Source organism: Diceros bicornis, chromosome 14, assembly GCF_020826845.1.
Source record: "Diceros bicornis minor isolate mBicDic1 chromosome 14, mDicBic1.mat.cur, whole genome shotgun sequence".
Taxonomy (NCBI): Eukaryota; Metazoa; Chordata; class Mammalia; order Perissodactyla; family Rhinocerotidae; genus Diceros; species Diceros bicornis.
In genome coordinates, this window is record NC_080753.1 from 38622522 (window position 1) to 38638772 (window position 16251).

A 16251-nucleotide genomic window follows, 5' to 3' on the forward strand; every position below is an offset into this window, starting at 1 on the left:
TTTTATGAGTACATTTCTAGGGTAAATACTACACATTGGAATTGATTTGTTAAAGGGCATGTGCATTTAAAATTTTGATATACAGCTCTCCTATTTAATTTTTAATGGCACTGCTGTTTAAGAGGAAAAGGAGAATCTAATAGAAAAATTCAGCAAAGGTGAACATGGCTGTTCACAAAATCAGAATTATAAATCACCAATTAATATATGAAAAGATGTTCAACTTTAATAGTAAAAATATTTTTTAAAAAACTCTTTAAAAAGTAGACCCATTTTGTATGCACCAGATTGTCAAATATTCAAAAGAGTAATTCCCAGGGTTGATGGGTGTGGAAAAATGGGCATTTTCACAGACTGCTAACAGGATGTACACCTTTCTGAACCTTTCTGAAGGACAATCTGGCCAATGCATCAAAAAACCTAAGAAAATATGTCTATCATTTGTTTCATCGATTCTAGTTACAGCAACTAAAGGAAGCAAAATAATTCTACAAGTAAGCAAAGTTGTATGTACAAGGATGTTCACTGAAATATTGTTTATGGTGACAGAACTGTAGATAACCTAAATGACTAACGATGGGGACATATACCATAGATAATTGTGAACTTATATTGAAAATTATCTTCCATGAAGACCTCTAACGATCTGGGTGTCTAAATCAGGGATTTCTTTATTTGTTGGCAAGGTTCAGAAACAAGTCAAATTAACTTAAAAGAAACCTTTATTAGAAGGAAACAAGGGCATTCCATGACTCCCAAGACCAGTGTATAGATGGACTGCAGAAGTTGAGGGCCGAGGCTGCTTCTCCTGAGTCTCTCTAGCCTTCATGGGATCCTGGCTTCAGGAGTTGGCTTCATTCTTTTGCTTCTTGCTGCCAGCCCAACGAGACAATGGAGTTTGTCTCTATTTGGTTTTTATGTGATCACAAAAATGGTTCCGGTTCTCTATTACTTTCTGGTTCAAATGCCTAACAGAGACCAACCAGAATCTGTGATCCCACGTCAAATTCCTAGGTGTATCTAAATGACCAAGCCTGGCTTAGATGCCTCCTCCTGGTTCAATCCTCTGTGGTCAGAGAAGGATCCAATGGCTGGCTGCCCACTCAGGATTATGGGAGATTTGGACTAGAATGGAGTGGGCAGGTAGGTAAATTGATTGTTCTGTCCACTACAAATGAAAACTGTTCATGATATAATTAAAGTCCAGTGATAAAAGTGTTTCTATGTATAAAAAAGATCAGCATCTCAAAACATACATTAAGAGAATATCTGTGGACCATGAGACAGGATGATTTGTTTTCTTCTTTACAATGTTTTTACAATGTATATGAACTTTCTGATAAATATGAGTTAATTTAATAAGAATTTTATGAAGATATTACAATGGACAATTATGTTAAAAATTGAGCAGAAAAAATTATTAATACTGACTGATCATAATTAAGTTAGAATACACACACACACACACACATACTAAAGAGTGATTATTTTTGACAGATGGAAATTAGGGTGATTTTTTTCTCCTTTCCTATTTTTCCATACTACTTTTATAGTGGCAAGCTATATAATAACTTTATCAGATTTTAAACAGGAGAGTGAGCAGGAAATGGGGACAAACAGAGACTGCCAATTCCACTCTATATTTGGACACTGCAGCTACTACCCAAACAGAAATGGCTGAGCAGTAGAAGACACTGGTGCAATATAGTTCATCCTTCCTGGGTTCCTGCCCTCTGCATAGATTTTTAACTTCCTTTTAAGGTATCTAGGATGTGTCACACTGCAAGCAAAAACCTAATCGAGATGTTATAACATTTGCCCTTTGTTTAATGTTTCTGTAACTGTCAAGAATAAATAAGAAAAACGTTTTTGTTGTTTTTTTTTGTAAGGAAGATCAGCCCTGAGCTAACATCCATGCCTGATCTTCCTTCACTTTATGTGGTACGCCGCCACAGCATGGCCTAACAAGCGGTGCATGGATGTGCGCTTGGGATTCGAACCCGGGCCACCAGCAGCGGAGTGCATGCACTGAAAAACATATTTTTAAATATATCTCTATGCAACATTTATGCCCAGGTGGTTCTGGGTCTGCCCCCAAGGTACTGATGAAAACACCATTTCCTTTGGAACCTAAGGAAGAATTAGGTTGTTTAAGGTGTGAATGAATTCAGAATGCTTATAATACCCGTACTATAGAATCATCTTGAAGAAAGAAAGGCAAGACAAATTTTCCAGATATTTAAGGGTATACAATTCTTCATCCTTTAAATCTTTTCCTTGTCATTGCTTTTTAAGGAGAATAATAAAGATATTCTATGTTCTTTCCTTCTCAAACTGAACAGAATCAAATAGATTTAAACTATGATGAGGAGCTAAATGTTTAGGTACTGACCTCAGCACAGCCCTCAAAATACTTGAAAATCCCTGATATCAACTTAATTTTACTCATAAAGACAGAATAAAAGATACGTAGCTTTATGGCTTCCTAAGCAATGGAACGTGACTGACTTTTCCACGAAGTTCTTTAGTGTCTCAAAAAGTTACAGTTGTTTCTCCTACACATTTGGTCATCCTCCAGGAAACAGTATTAACTGTGGCTTCTGGTCAGCTTGTACCCAGTCAGATCAGAGTGGAAGGAACAGGAAGTTTGTCAGACTGCTAAGTGCCTATTCCAACATTCATTCTCCCCTTATTCTTTCTTTCTTTTTTTTTTTTTTTGTGAGGAAGATCAGCCCTGAGCTAACATCCATGCTAATCCTCCTCTTTTTGCTGAGGAAGACCGGCTCTGAGCTAACATCTATTGCCAATCCTCCTCCTTTTTTTCCCCAAAGCCCCAGTAGATAGTTGTATGTCATAGTTGCACATCCTTCTAGTTGCTGTATGTGGGACGCTGCCTCAGCATGGCCGGAGAAGCAGTGCGTGGGTGCGTGCCCGGATCCGAGGCCGGGCCGCCAGTAGCAGAGTGCGCGCACTTAACCACTAAGCCATGGGGCCGGCCCCTCTCCTCTTTATTCTTAGTGACAGAAGCCTAATTTTCAGTTGGGCCCTCTGCAACCCAGACACACTTTCCAGCCTCCCTTTCCTAAGTTTTGGCCTATGACATATGTGCTAAAGTAATTTATGGGAAGGCTGCTCAAAGGGCGCTGACTGAGCTGGAAGGAGCCTCTTTTTGTCCTTCTGCCTTCTGTCCACATTTTGCATGTGAGGTCTGGAGCTTCAGCAGCCATCAAGGATCATACGATGACCTTAAGGACCGATGGCACACACTAGGATGGTGGAGCAGAGAGGCAGAGGCCAGAGTCCCTAGTGATGTCATGGAACCATCTTACCAGTCCTGGACTGCTCGTCTGGGCCTTTTCTATTTCAGAGAAAAACAAACTTTTATTAAGTCCCTCCTACCTTTTTTGTTTTTAAACTATATGCAGCTGAACCAAATTCTTACTAAAAGATGAGTGTTCGCCAACATTCCCACTCCCCTGGCAGACTGAGCAGTCTTTTCCAGACAGCAGTACCCTGAGCAGCTACTACCCATCTGCAAGTGACGTTCATCACCCTGGTGATGTGTTTGGGAGTGGACTCCCATAAGCTTAGTATTCTTCGTCATTACCATGACATTTTAGTATTCACAGTATAAACATCATCATCTCCTCCAAGCTGATTTTATTGACTTTTAAAGAATTCCAGAACAAGCAACATTTTAAAATTGCATCATCAGTATTAAAGGAAAAAAGTCCAATTTCTTTCCCCAGGCATTTATTGAATAGTGTCTATGCAGCAGCCACTATACTGGCACTGGAGTTATCAAACAAGACAGTTGCTACTTGAATTCAGCACAGTTCATTCAAATGACTTATGAAATCTCTTCCATAGTCTAAAGAAAACCTTGATTTCTAACTTGAATCGATAAAGTATTGTGGCAAGGATGGGGGTGGGAAATGGTAAAATTAGATTATCTTTGCTTTCCAAAATGCTTCCACTGATTGGGGGCAGGGGAAGGTGAGGGTAATGCCACGGTGGGGGGGGGTGCAGTTAGTAAAACCAGTAGGGTTTAGTCTCCACTAACCTGTACTTTAAGACACCTTTGAGTATGGTATATTTCCAAACATCATGAGTTTTATTGTATAGGAATCTGTTGCTGTAGCATATGCAAAAATATCAACCTGCTCTTGTTCTGCTTAAGCCTGTAAACCTGCGGACACTTGATTTGCTGCTGACTTCAAAGCCCTCTCTCAATCACGAGGCTCTCTACTACTTGGAGATGCATAATCATGCAATAACCATGTTAATGGCTCCGAGAAGTCCTGCAGTAAAGAATGCTGTTTAACTATGATCCCACAGTACCATCTAGAGTCAAATTATTATGGTCCAAAGCTGACTTCGAGAAAAACAAAGAAGAGTGGAGGCAGACAGCCTCCAACTTGGCCCCCAGCTCCGCCAGAGTTGGCTAGAGTGACCTTTCCTCAAGTGCTATTTGCTTGTTAATGTACTGTCTCTGAGGTTCCATAAGCAAAGGACACTTCAGGAAGCCAGTTTGTCTTTGTGGTGATACCTCTGATGTTGAAAAAGACCTGACCTCTGTCTGAAGGCTTCTCCACATTCATTACACTCATAGGGTTTTTCTTCTTTGTGGATTCTCACATGCTGAGTGAGGTGTGAGTTCAGTCGGAAGGCTTTCTGGCATATATTACACCGGAAAGGTTTTTCTCCAGTGTGAATCCTGTGATGTCGAATAAGGTCTGAGGTCAAACTAAAGGCTTTCCCACACTCGTTGCACCGATGGCTTTTGGAGTGGCTGTGGATTCTCTGATGGTGGGTGAGGAGAAGGGCCTGACTAAAGGTCTTGCCACATTCCTTGCACTCACAGGGCTCCTCCTGACTGTGAATTCTCTGGTGTCGATTAAGGTGAGAGCTGCGCCTGAAGTTCTTTCCACAGTGGATACACAGATAAGGTTTCTCTCCAGTGTGGATTCTGAGATGTTCCAAAAGGCCTGCATTCTGGCTAAAGACTTTTCCACACTCCTTGCACTGATAAGGCTTCTCGCCAAGATGGATTTTCTGGTGTCTGACAAGGTGTGAACTTCTCTGAAAGGCCTTCCCACACTCGTGACACTGATGACCTTTCTCTCTAGAACGGATTTTCTGATGTCTAGTAAGACTAGAACTCTGACACACTTCAGATGCACAGGGCTTTTCCCTCGTGTGCGTACCTTTATGTTTAATCAGGTCTGAGTGCTGGATGAATCCCTCCCCACAGTCTGAGCATTTATAGGCAGTCTTCTCCTTGGGCTTGGCCTGCTGTCTTTCCAAGTCAGAGTCCCCATAATGAGTCTCTGTGGGTTCAGATATCTTCCTAGATGATTCCACTCCTCCAAAAGGGTCTGTCTCTACAACCAGCTTCCCATTCTCAATCCTTGTGTCCTCACCTGAAACATTAAATATATACCACCAATTACTTGTGTTTTGGTGCTTGGGGAAAGGAATCTGCAATTAGGAGGAAAAAATTTAAATCAAGCCATATGTGCAAAGTGGAAATGCTGTGGATGCTTGTGTTTGCATAGACTATATAAGAAACGATACATAAGAAATTGTTAACAGTGGTTGCCTTTGGGGAAGGTTGGGGATTGCAGTGGGAGGTGACTTATTTTAAATGGTTTGAATTTTATCATGTGATACACACACACACAAACACCAGTTAGCAAGCAAGCAAACTGTCTTAAAGGGCATGGCTATACCCTTTTATACAGGTTTCCCGTTACCTGAAAGTTTGCTTTACGCCACTTTGCTTTTAAGACAGACCTACATTAGTACCTGTTTTCGCTAACAGAAGGAAATCTGAAGATTTTTGCTTTTGCAAAAAAAGGTGGAGAGTGAAAATAGTGCCCAGCATTTGCTTTGCAGCGAGCTGTTAATGCAGTAACACGCACCCCAAGCAGAGAGAATGGCGCCACCAAACTCCTTCCCCAGAAACTATACTCTGCACCTCAGCATCAAGCCATTGCAGCTTTGAACTCTGTCTGTGAGCACCTGTGCTTTATTTCCATTTATTTTGGTAGGTTATTTTTTGAGTCTGGGAATGCTCAAAAATTTTTCCCAGGGCTGGCCCCGTGGCATAGTGGTTAAGTTTGGCGCGTTCCGCTTTGGTGGCCTGGGATTCGTGGGTTCGGATCCCAGGTGCAGACCTACACCACTCGTCAGTCATGGTGTGGCAGCAACCCACATAAAAAATAGAGGAAGATTGGCACAGATGTTAGCTCAGGACTAGTCTTCCTCAAGCAAAAAAAGAATTAGAAAAAGGAAGAATGGCAACAGATGTTAGCTCCGGGCAAATCTTCCACAGCAAAAACAAAAAAAAATTCCCATATAAATTAATGGTAATTGCTTCTTCGCTTTACGCCATTTCGGCTTACGAAAGGTTTCATAGCAATGCTCTACTTTCAGATAGCAGGGAAAAACTGCATATTCTTCAAAATGGTTTGTCACATGGAAAATAAAAACGCTGGGTCAATTCAGGACCCTGGGGCCAAAAAAAAAGAGATAGCACTGGAAATGAGGAAATGAATTGGAAATGAAGAAATGTAGATGTGATACCAATTTTATCACTGATTCTGTGTAATCCTAGAAAGGTAACTTAAACCCTTCGGGCTCAGTGGCCTCACCAATAAATCAAAAACATTGGACCAGAAGACCTTGAGGGTAACACAAAGTTCACAACAATGTGAACTTCTTGGCCTTTCCTGATCTCCTTGGACAGCAGTAACTGCTTTCCTGTGTGGTTCAACAGAGCTGTTACATCTCAATGCTGCAATAATTTGCTCGTATATCTGGTACAAAGAGACAGTAAACAATGTTTGCTGAATAAAACCTAAGTTCAGACACACAGGCAGAAGGGTGAGAGGGATGGGCAGACAGGATAAGTCTTTTAAGGCCAGTAGCATGACTGGGAGGGATGCAAAGTCAGAATGAGAGAGTAAAAGGGGAGGTGGATAGAGAAAATAGCAGAGGGAGATCCTAAGCAGCAGTAATAACAAACAAATGCGGGTTGATCAGTGTGAGCGAGATAAAGGCAGCAGATCGTTTAAAAAGTGAGAACAGGTGACAGTCAAAAGTAAAAGTGAGAGAAGGGAGTGGTAAGGAGACATCAGAGAAAGCAAAGTCACATGTGGGGGGCGGGAAGATGAAATGAGGTAGACGATGTACTGTGTGTAGAGGCCCTTTGCAAGAGAATGAAGTCACCTACATGGGGGAGGGAGGGAGAATTAAGGGAAGAGAATAGGAGAGATTCTTTCCCAGCAATGATATAATGACATATACAACCCAAAAGGGGGGCGGGGTCTGAAACCAAACAACAACCTGAACTTTGAATATAAAATAACATTTTCAACAGATCCAGAGGGTAAGGAACAATTTCAAGAATATACTGTCACTAAATTTACTTTTCATATTTAAAATATACACTCATCATTGATTACCTGGCATAAATTCATTTCTGCAAGGCTATTCAGAAAAGGCATGCCCCTCTCTTTCAGTTACTTTACTCAGAAAGCTTCCAGAAGAAGGGAACCTTTGAAGAAGACTCAGAAATTGAACAGGGAAAGTAAGTAGTAGGTACAAGAAGGCTTTAGAATCGAAATCAGCCATTCATCAAATAGACATTTATTGAGGGTCTACTGGAGGCCAGGGCCTCTAGCAGACTCAGGAAACACAGCAAAGCCCCTGCCCTTTCAGTCTGGCAGGAGAGAAAGAGAAGTAAACCAGCAACTATAACACAATGTGATCGTTCTATGACAGGAGAAATCTTCGAGCTCTAGGAGCACAGGTGGGGAAACAAGTCCAGACTTGGGGGACCTAGAGAAGGATAGAGAAAGTGGTACCTAAGCTCAGTCCTGAAGGACGAGCAGGAGTTAGTCAGGGAGAGTAAAGAAAAAGCATTCAGACAGAAGAAACAAGGCAGAAGAGGCTCAGATGAAAGAAATAGCAGGGAGCAAATGGGAAATGGAATATAGCTCAGCATGATGGCAACACACAGTGTGAGCAGGTGGGTCAAAGGGTGACTCACCATCCCAATTTGTCTGGGAATGAGGGGCTTCACAGGACGTGGAACCACAAGTGTTAAAGTCTCAAGCACACTGTAACGGATGGGTTACGCTAGTGGACATGAGGCTGAGAGGTCAGCAGATGCCAGAACATGCCATGTGAGGCCTTTGTTAATGGCTATTAGAAATCACTGAAGGTGGTGGTTTTTTCTTATTTTTGTTTTTCACTTTTTATTATGGAATTTTTCAAACATCAAAAAAAGTTGAAAGAATAATATTACTCAGCTCGCTGAAAGGTTTTAAGGTGGGGAGCAACATTAATGAATTTGTGTTTAAATGATGGAGAATGAACAGGAAGTAACTTAATGTCAATGGAAGCACCAAGATGAGAGACACTAAAACAAAAAAAGAGAAGCAGGCTTGTATCAAACTAGAAAAAGGAAAAGAGAAATGAAAGGGACAGAAATTAGAGAGATTTCAGCGGCAAGGAAAATACACTATAGCAAAAAATAATCCAGGTGACATTTAGAAATAAAAGATGGTAGCCATTTACCATAATTTGAAGGCTGTAAGAAAAAATGAGTAACGAAGCACGTGGCTGGAATTCTTTGCCTTGGGTGAGAAACTAGCATTTCTTTTTTTTCCCCCCTGAGGAAGATTCACCCTGAGCTAACATCCACTGCCAATCCTCCTCTTTTTGTATGTGAGCCGCTGCCACAGCATGGCCACTGACAGAGGAGTGGTGTAGGTCTGCGTCTGGGAACCAAACCCAGGCCACTGAAGTGGAGTGTGCTGAACTTAACCCCTAGGCCACTGGGGCTGGCCCACTAGCATTTCTTTTTTATTCACCCCTACAGTAATGGGGAGAAAAGCAAGGTGAAGGTCCACATAGGAGAAGGCTTCAGTTTTAACTGAACAACAACAACAAAACAAGGATAAAGTACAAGGGAAATGTGTGGAGTGATGAAAACTTTTATAATCTAGATTGTAGTGGTGATTAGATGATTGTAATTATTTCATGTTTGTGAAAACTCATTGACTTGTAGACTTACAAAGAATGAATTTTACTGTAAGTAAATTATACTTCAATAAACCTGACTCAAAACAAAAACAAAAAGCAAAATGCCAAGGGTGCTGAGCAGGGCCTCAGGAGGGAATTACAAAGCCCACTGCATCCCACATGTAAGAAGATGTGGTCCATTTCTTACCTTTCTCCTTTTCAGGCCTGGAAACCTCACACTCAGGCTGGACCTGCTGCTCTTGCACTGCCTTCAGGGGGGCTGTCTCTTCCACAAGCATTTTCTGTTTCTTTGCCTGGTCTGGGTCCTAGGGACAATTAGGTACATGTGGGTTTAGGAGGAAACTGCTGTTCAGAAAAACTCTTCAATGTTAGAAAAGAGAGAGAAGAAAAGAGGCTGGGGGATCTGGAGTGCATTCAGTTCCCTCCCAGCAGAGAACAGGTAAGGCTGAGGGAAGACCTACAGCAATGAACAGCCAGGCTGAAAAGAAACTGAACCTGAGCTCAGTTCAGTTCTCCTCCCACTGCAGAGCTCATGTTCGCCTCTCTGGCCAGAGGTCTCAATTCCTGCCTTCCTGCAAAAGAGCACACCTGACTTACCACCTGTTGTCCTGTTTCTGTAAGCTCTGGCTGCAAATCCTCCAGTACAACCACCACGTCCTCCCCGCTCTCGGGATGATGCTCCCGCACCCGCGCCTGGAGCTCCTCGGGCAGGATGCTCAGGAACTGCTCCAGCACCAGCAGCTCCAGGATCTGCTCCTTGGTGTGGGTCTCGGGCCGCAGCCACCATCGGCAAAGTTCCCGGAGCCGGCTCAGTGCTTCTCGAGGTCCTGTGGTCTCTTCATAGCGCAACTGCCTGAACTGTTTGCACAACAGCTCCTGTCCAAGGCCTGTGCTGTCTCCTTGCAGCTGGAGTCCCTGTTGCCAAGCAGAGCGCTGATCCTCCTTCTCTACCCGAAGCCCCTCCTTCTTCAGATTCAGAGGAGCCGGGGAATGAGCACTCATCAATGCTGCTGCCATCCCCAGCTTCAGCCTGCTCTCTGTTTTGAAGGACTGTCTTTTGACTGTCTCCTCAGCGATACTCCTGAAAATGTAATAACAAGAATCACAGAAGCAGTAACAGTAGTAGTAATGATAACAATAACAACAATAGCAACGCCCCTTTGTTGGGTTTATGCATTTCCAATAATTACCATCCATTTTTTTCCTCTTCGAAACAACCATTCCTAAACCAAGCACACACACACAAATGAGAAAACTGTTTACAGAAGATTGTCAGCTAACATAGCAGGAATAACAGATTTGAAAAATCACCATGTTGTAGCCATTGACAAAATAAATGATTCAATCAAGGACCACAAATGGGTGAAACCAGTAGGTGAAAGCAGTGGGCGGAAAGGACATTCTCACCATCTCAAAGAATCACCACACTGGTTGCTTATTTATTACAAACGGAAAAATGGAGACATGAAACTAATAATGAGGAAACTTGCAGGTAAGTCCAGAATGCAGCTTATCTACACAGGCATGGACTGTTCAAAATAATCAATTTCGGGAAAATAAAAAGAAGATGTGAGGAAGGTATTGTTCCAGATTGGAGACACAGTGAAATGCAATGTGTAACAATGGCTCCTGAGTTAAAAAAATAAAAAAAGATAGAAACATTTTTTGAAGAATTCAGAAACCTTAATATGAATGATATATAGGCAAACCACGGCCCAGCAGACCAAATAGAGCCCAAAGCCTGCACATAAAGCTTTACTGGAATACAGCTCCACCCATTTGGTTAGGTATTGCTTACATCTGCTTTTGCACCACACTGGCAGGTCTGAGTAGTTGCTACAGGGATCATATCACCTGCAAAGCTTAAAACATTTACTATCCGGCCCTTTAGAGACCAAGTTTGTAGATCCCGAGAGAGAATTTTCTCAGGTGGGTTAACAGTTTTGTGGCCATTTAAGAGAATATCCTTATTCTCAGGAGATGGTGCTAAAACTTTTTTTCAAAAGTTTCAGTGGAAAAAAGCGTGTGTGTGGGTAGGTGGAGACAGAGAAAGAGCACAAATGTAGCAGGAAGTTCACAACTGCTGCTACATGAGGAGTATATAGTATTAATTGTACTATTCTTTCAACTTTCCTGTAGAGTTGAAAATTCTCAAAATGTTTTACGGGGAAAAGACACAAAGTAAGGAAAACTGCTTATACAGTCATTACCGCCAATATCAGAATTACCTAAAAGAATGTAAAGATATTCATAACATCTCATTTACTGATTGTCCACTATGTGCCAGACTCTCTTAGTTGCACAGATACAGAGATAAAAGACAACTCCTTGGCCTCTGCAGCTCTCTGCTCCTCAAGAAATCTTCAGTGAATAAGCAATGACAGTTCAGTGTTAAGTGCCATGAAGGTATGTACAGGATGCTAGCAGAGCACAATGACAAGGCACCAAATTCCCAGTAGCAGGTTAGAAAAGGCTTCCTGGAGGTGAGTCCTTCTGATTCTTAAAAGACAAGTGCAAGTTAGACACGAAAATAGGGAAAGTGTTTTCCAGACAGAGGCCCTTAGCACAGAGCTGTTGGAAAGCCTGGCACATTCAGGCTAGTAGTTAGTTATGGCTAGAAAAAGGCTATATGGGGCTGGATCCCTGGGAAACACCTAGATGTAGGAAGAGAAGTGAGAAGGAACAAAGGGAGAAGTAGAAGAATAAAGATGGTGGTATCCAGCAGGCCAAGGAGATCTATTTCTGTAGGTGTGGAGTGGTGGAAAGAGCCTGGGTTCTAATCCAGCCCTGTCACTTACAAGCAGTGTGGCCTGGGACAAGCTATTAATCCTCTTAGAACCTTAGTTTACTCATTTGTAAAATGAAGACAATACCTAATTCATAGAGATGTTTTGAGGTAAATGAGATAATAATTGTAAGAACAGAAATTCATTGATTCATAATTGGAATTATAAAGAGGCATTGCTCAAGAGCATGAAATGCATAGGAAGGTGGATTAATCTCAGACCTGACATATGCACTTAATTAAAAAACAAGAAGGTCATCGTGACCTCTGTGAAGGCAATTCCGATAGTGGAATAGGGAGAAAAGTCTGCCTGCCATAGGAAAATGAGAAAATGGCAAGAGTGAGCAAAACTTACTCTTTCAAAAAATAAGACATTGAATGGAAGAAGAGAAATACGGCAGAAGCTAGGAAGCGGTAATGTAGAGGACACGTACGTTTGTAACTTCAATTACTATCTTTATGCCAATGATTTCCTTATTTTCCAGCCCAGATATCTCAAGAGTGCCAGACCTATATTTCCTCCTGGCTATCTGGTACCTGGATACCTTACAGAAGCCTCTCAAACCCAACATGTCAAAATGAACTCAGAGAATTCTACCATCATCCTTTGGGGCAGGCCCTTGGTATGTGAGGACTTAGCATCCTTGATGTTGACTACTCTTGAGTGATTCTAAAGATCAGTGAATAACATCAGCCAGCTGCTGATACACACCTTTGAATCAATATGCATGAGTGAGGGGGGAGTCCCTCAATTAGTGGCTGTGCCTGGCTAGGCTCCAAATACAGCTTGCTGTTATATTTTCCTGGATGTGCACATAGTAACACTCCCAGCTGATATATAGTTTTCTTTGTCAAAAACAGACTCAAAATTTAAAAAGCCAAATATTAACTATTCTTAATAGAAGTGAAAAACTCCAAGAAAGTGATGACTATTAGCCAGAAAATAAATTTGGTATTATGGTGGTTAATATTATGTGACAACTTGACGGGGCCATGGGGCCAGATATTTGGTCAAACATTATTCTGGATGTTTCTGCGAGGGTGTTTTTGGATGAGATTAACATTTAAATCAGTAGACTGAGTAAAGCAGACTGCCCTCTATCATGTGGATGGGTTTCATCCAATCAGTTGAAGGTCTGAACACAACAAAAAGGCTGACTCTACCCCAAATAAGAGAGAATTCTCCCTGCCTGACAGCCTTCAAACTGAGACATAAGCTTTTTTCCTGCCTTCAGATTTGAATGGAAACATCGGCTCTTCCTGGTTCTCAAGCCTGTTTGCCTTCTGACTGTACCTATGCTATTGGATCTCCGGGTTCTCAGGCCTTTGGACTCAGAATGGAACTAAACCATTGGCTCTCCTGGGTCTCCAGCTTGCTGACTCCCTCTGCAGATCTTGGGACTTGCCAGCTTCCATAAGTGCATGAGCCAATTCTTTACAATAAATCTATATCTCTGTGTGTCTATGTCTATATGTCTCCTATTGCTTCTGACTCTCTGCAGTTCTCTAATACAGGTATATAGTGTAGGTTGTTGAATTAGTGATGGCTCATTTCTATGATGTGATTAAATACATCAAACACAATATATAATAAATAATTTGATAAACTGACCCTTCCTGCCTCCTTTCATATCTCGTGCATCAGCTCAATTAAGTTCTATTGATTCTGCCTAACTACCTCTCAAATCTATCCATTCCTCTTCCTCCCCTTTGCCACCATCTTCTCCTATACAGACTACTGCAGCTGGTCTTTCTGACTCACCAATCTATTTTCCACACTGCAGACAGTGATTATTCTAAAGAGGAAATATGATTATGTCTCTCCTGTCTACATTGCATTTAATGGCTCATCATTGCCCTTAGGATCAAGTTTAAAACATTTAATATGGTTTAAAATTTTCTTGTGATCTAATGAACTTTCTGTTCCTCAAACTTGCAATACTCTTTCCTGCTCCTAGGTCCTTCCACATCTTACTCCTTCTGCCTGGAACACTCTTCAACCCTCCAATTTGCTTTTCATTAATGCCCATACACACTTCATGTCTCAGCATAATAAAACAATAAGCCAGTACAACTGTTCTATGCACTTTACATGTATTAATGCATTTAACGCTCACACAACCCTATCAAGAAGATACTATTACTAACCTCATTGTACAGAGAAGGAAACTGAGACATGGAGACTTAAACAACTTACACAAGGTCCCAAAGCTGAACCTCAGAGGTTTCCTCCAATATCTCTCGCAGCCACAGGTCAAAAACCTTGGATTTATCTTTGTCTTCTCTTTTACTCTCACAACAGCAAATCCTGTTGGCTCTACCTTCAAAGTAGATCATTAATCTGACCACTACTAACCACTTCTACCATAATACTAGTCCAAGATATCCTTATCTTCTACCCCAATTACCTGCAATAGTCTCCGAACTTTTAAGTTTCTCTGACTCCATTCCTGCCGCCCCAGTCTATTCTCATAATACGTTCCCAGCTATAGATGCTTTAAAGCATAAGTCAGATCATGATTTTCCTCCGCTCAAAATCCTCCAAAAACTCTTTCACACAATACAATACACAATACAATGCCCACTTCTTCTATACCCCTCCATCTCTCTAATATCATCCTCTACAAACTTCACCCTTGTCCACTGTGCTCCGACCACTCTGGTCTCCCGGCTAATCCTCGAATATGTCAAGCAAGCTCTCGCTTTTAGGGGTTGGCACTTGCTGTTCCCTCCCACTAAAAGGCTCGTGCCCCCAAAAGCCACATAGGTCTTTTCACCTCCTTCAGGTCTCTGCTCAAATATTATCTTCTAAGGCTTACCTTTAATATATATTTTAAATTGCGCTCAAGAGATGAAAAATATGCAGCAGAACGTTGCGCCGTTTACTAGACCACAGCTTCATCTCTCTCATAGGCCCCAGGATTGACACCTCCCACCCCCGACCCCGCCCCCAGGCCGTAGGGCCCTTCCGCCCCGGAAGATTTCTCTGCACCCCGAGGAAGTGAGCTGCTCCCCTGCCCCTTGGGCGCAGTTCCTCCCCAACTCGGAGCACAGTCCCTACTCACCCCGCCAAAGACCCTCAGGAGGAACCAAACGCTCTCGAGCACCGTCTGAGCTCTTTGCTGAGAGTGAGCGCTCGCTCCCCAGCGCACTATCGTCTCCGCTCTAGGAAGGCCGGAGGACCACGGCTCCATGGTTCCCTGCTTCCTCTCAGGCGAGGCCAAACTTAGCCAGTCCACCGAGCATTGTCTGGGCCCTGAGGCAGGGAGGGACGTGCTGCTGTGAGCTTAGATTTTTTTTTCATTTTTAAGCCGGAATTTATTTTATTCATGTAAAAACAGGCCAGCTCAGTTTAGTGTTATCACAAACAGCCAGCATTTCCACTTTGCTCACTCACGTAATTAAAACGCAGACACACACTTGACCATTTCGCCCCAATTTAAAAATCAAGGTGTCTACAGATATTCTGAACCCATCACCCCAGTCTAACAGGCAAATCTAGAAGGCGAACTGCATAGGCTTTAAATCAGTACAATAAAATCCATGCTGTACTGTGAAGCAGCCGTGCAGGCCATCTTCAGCCTGTGTCAAAATGACCTTGCAGCCCCGCACCTCATGACTGAAGATGCCAGCTGGGCAGAGCCACAACAGGTCAAGATAAAGGGTACCTCGCTCTCACATTCCCCAGCTGCATTTCTTAGAGATTGAGGGAATAATTAACAACGCTGGTCCTTGCTTCCCTTAGCATATTAATGTCAGCATCTCTGAACTTGTTTGATGTGTAACCAGGACATTCTTGTTTATGTTACCTTCAATGTATGGTCTAGAGAAAATCCCAGATGTACTCTACCCTTTTTTTTTTAAAATCTGCTTGTAAGTTTTTGTTTTCTTTTCCAGTTCCCTACACGTACACTGTTTTGTGAAAGAGATATAAGCTACACTTAAACTCACACACGTCGGAGCAGTTCCATCAGAGCACCCTGCAGAACTGTTTTCCCGGGGTTCGAACTCCTCACTCTGATTATTGAATAAACTGCTAGAACTAATATCGCCTAGACTGTTTATTTCAGCTGACAAAACACAAAGGCAAAAATAAGTGTCAAAAGGGGCCAGCCTGGTAGTGCAGCGGTTAAGTTCCGCGTTCAGCTTGGGCGCCCAGGGGTTCACCGGTTCAGATCGTTGGCGCGTAGGCGCAGGCCTACTCACCGCTCATCAAGTCATGCTGAGGCGGCATCCCATATGGAAGAGGTACAACGCTACAACTATGATACACAACTATGTACTGGGGCTTTGGGGAGAAGAAAGAAAAAGAGGAAGACTGGCAACAGATTTAGCGCAGGGCTAACCTTAAAAAAAAAAAAAAAGATTGTGCTTTAAAGAAAAAAAGAAAGAAAGAAATACCACCACTAGTG

The 16251-nt window shown here is 42.3% G+C and overlaps 1 protein-coding gene across 3 annotated transcripts; it reads right to left on the reverse strand.

The window, feature by feature from the left end:
- Positions 1 to 3624: 3624 nt before the first annotated feature.
- Positions 3625 to 14941, reverse strand: LOC131413965 (zinc finger and SCAN domain-containing protein 26-like). 3 transcript variants are annotated; one of them, XM_058554979.1, is made up of 4 exons: positions 14905 to 14941; positions 9652 to 10135; positions 9242 to 9359; positions 3625 to 5423 (listed from the first exon to the last, which is right to left on the reverse strand). In XM_058554979.1, exons 2-4 carry the CDS (start codon positions 10069 to 10071, stop codon positions 4519 to 4521), a joined length of 1443 nt encoding a protein of 480 aa, XP_058410962.1. In that variant the 5' UTR covers positions 10072 to 10135; positions 14905 to 14941; the 3' UTR covers positions 3625 to 4518. The 3 variants fall into 3 exon arrangements, with proteins under 3 accessions (XP_058410962.1, XP_058410961.1, XP_058410959.1); XM_058554978.1 differs by lacking the exon at positions 14905 to 14941 and adding an exon at positions 14659 to 14710; XM_058554976.1 differs by lacking the exon at positions 14905 to 14941 and having other exon boundaries at positions 9652 to 10735.
- Positions 14942 to 16251: the final 1310 nt, after the last annotated feature.

Excerpts from the sequence above, each read along its gene's own strand:
- LOC131413965 (XM_058554976.1), bottom strand. The coding sequence starts at position 10,275 with ATGGTTGTTTCGAAGAGGAAAAAAATGGATGGTAATTATTGGAAATGC. Across the intron at positions 9,360-9,651 it reads CAGAAACAGGACAACAGGTG|GACCCAGACCAGGCAAAGAA; the intron begins GTAAGTCAGGTG and ends AATTGTCCCTAG. Across the intron at positions 5,424-9,241 it reads CAGGCCTGAAAAGGAGAAAG|GTGAGGACACAAGGATTGAG; the intron begins GTAAGAAATGGA and ends TTAATGTTTCAG.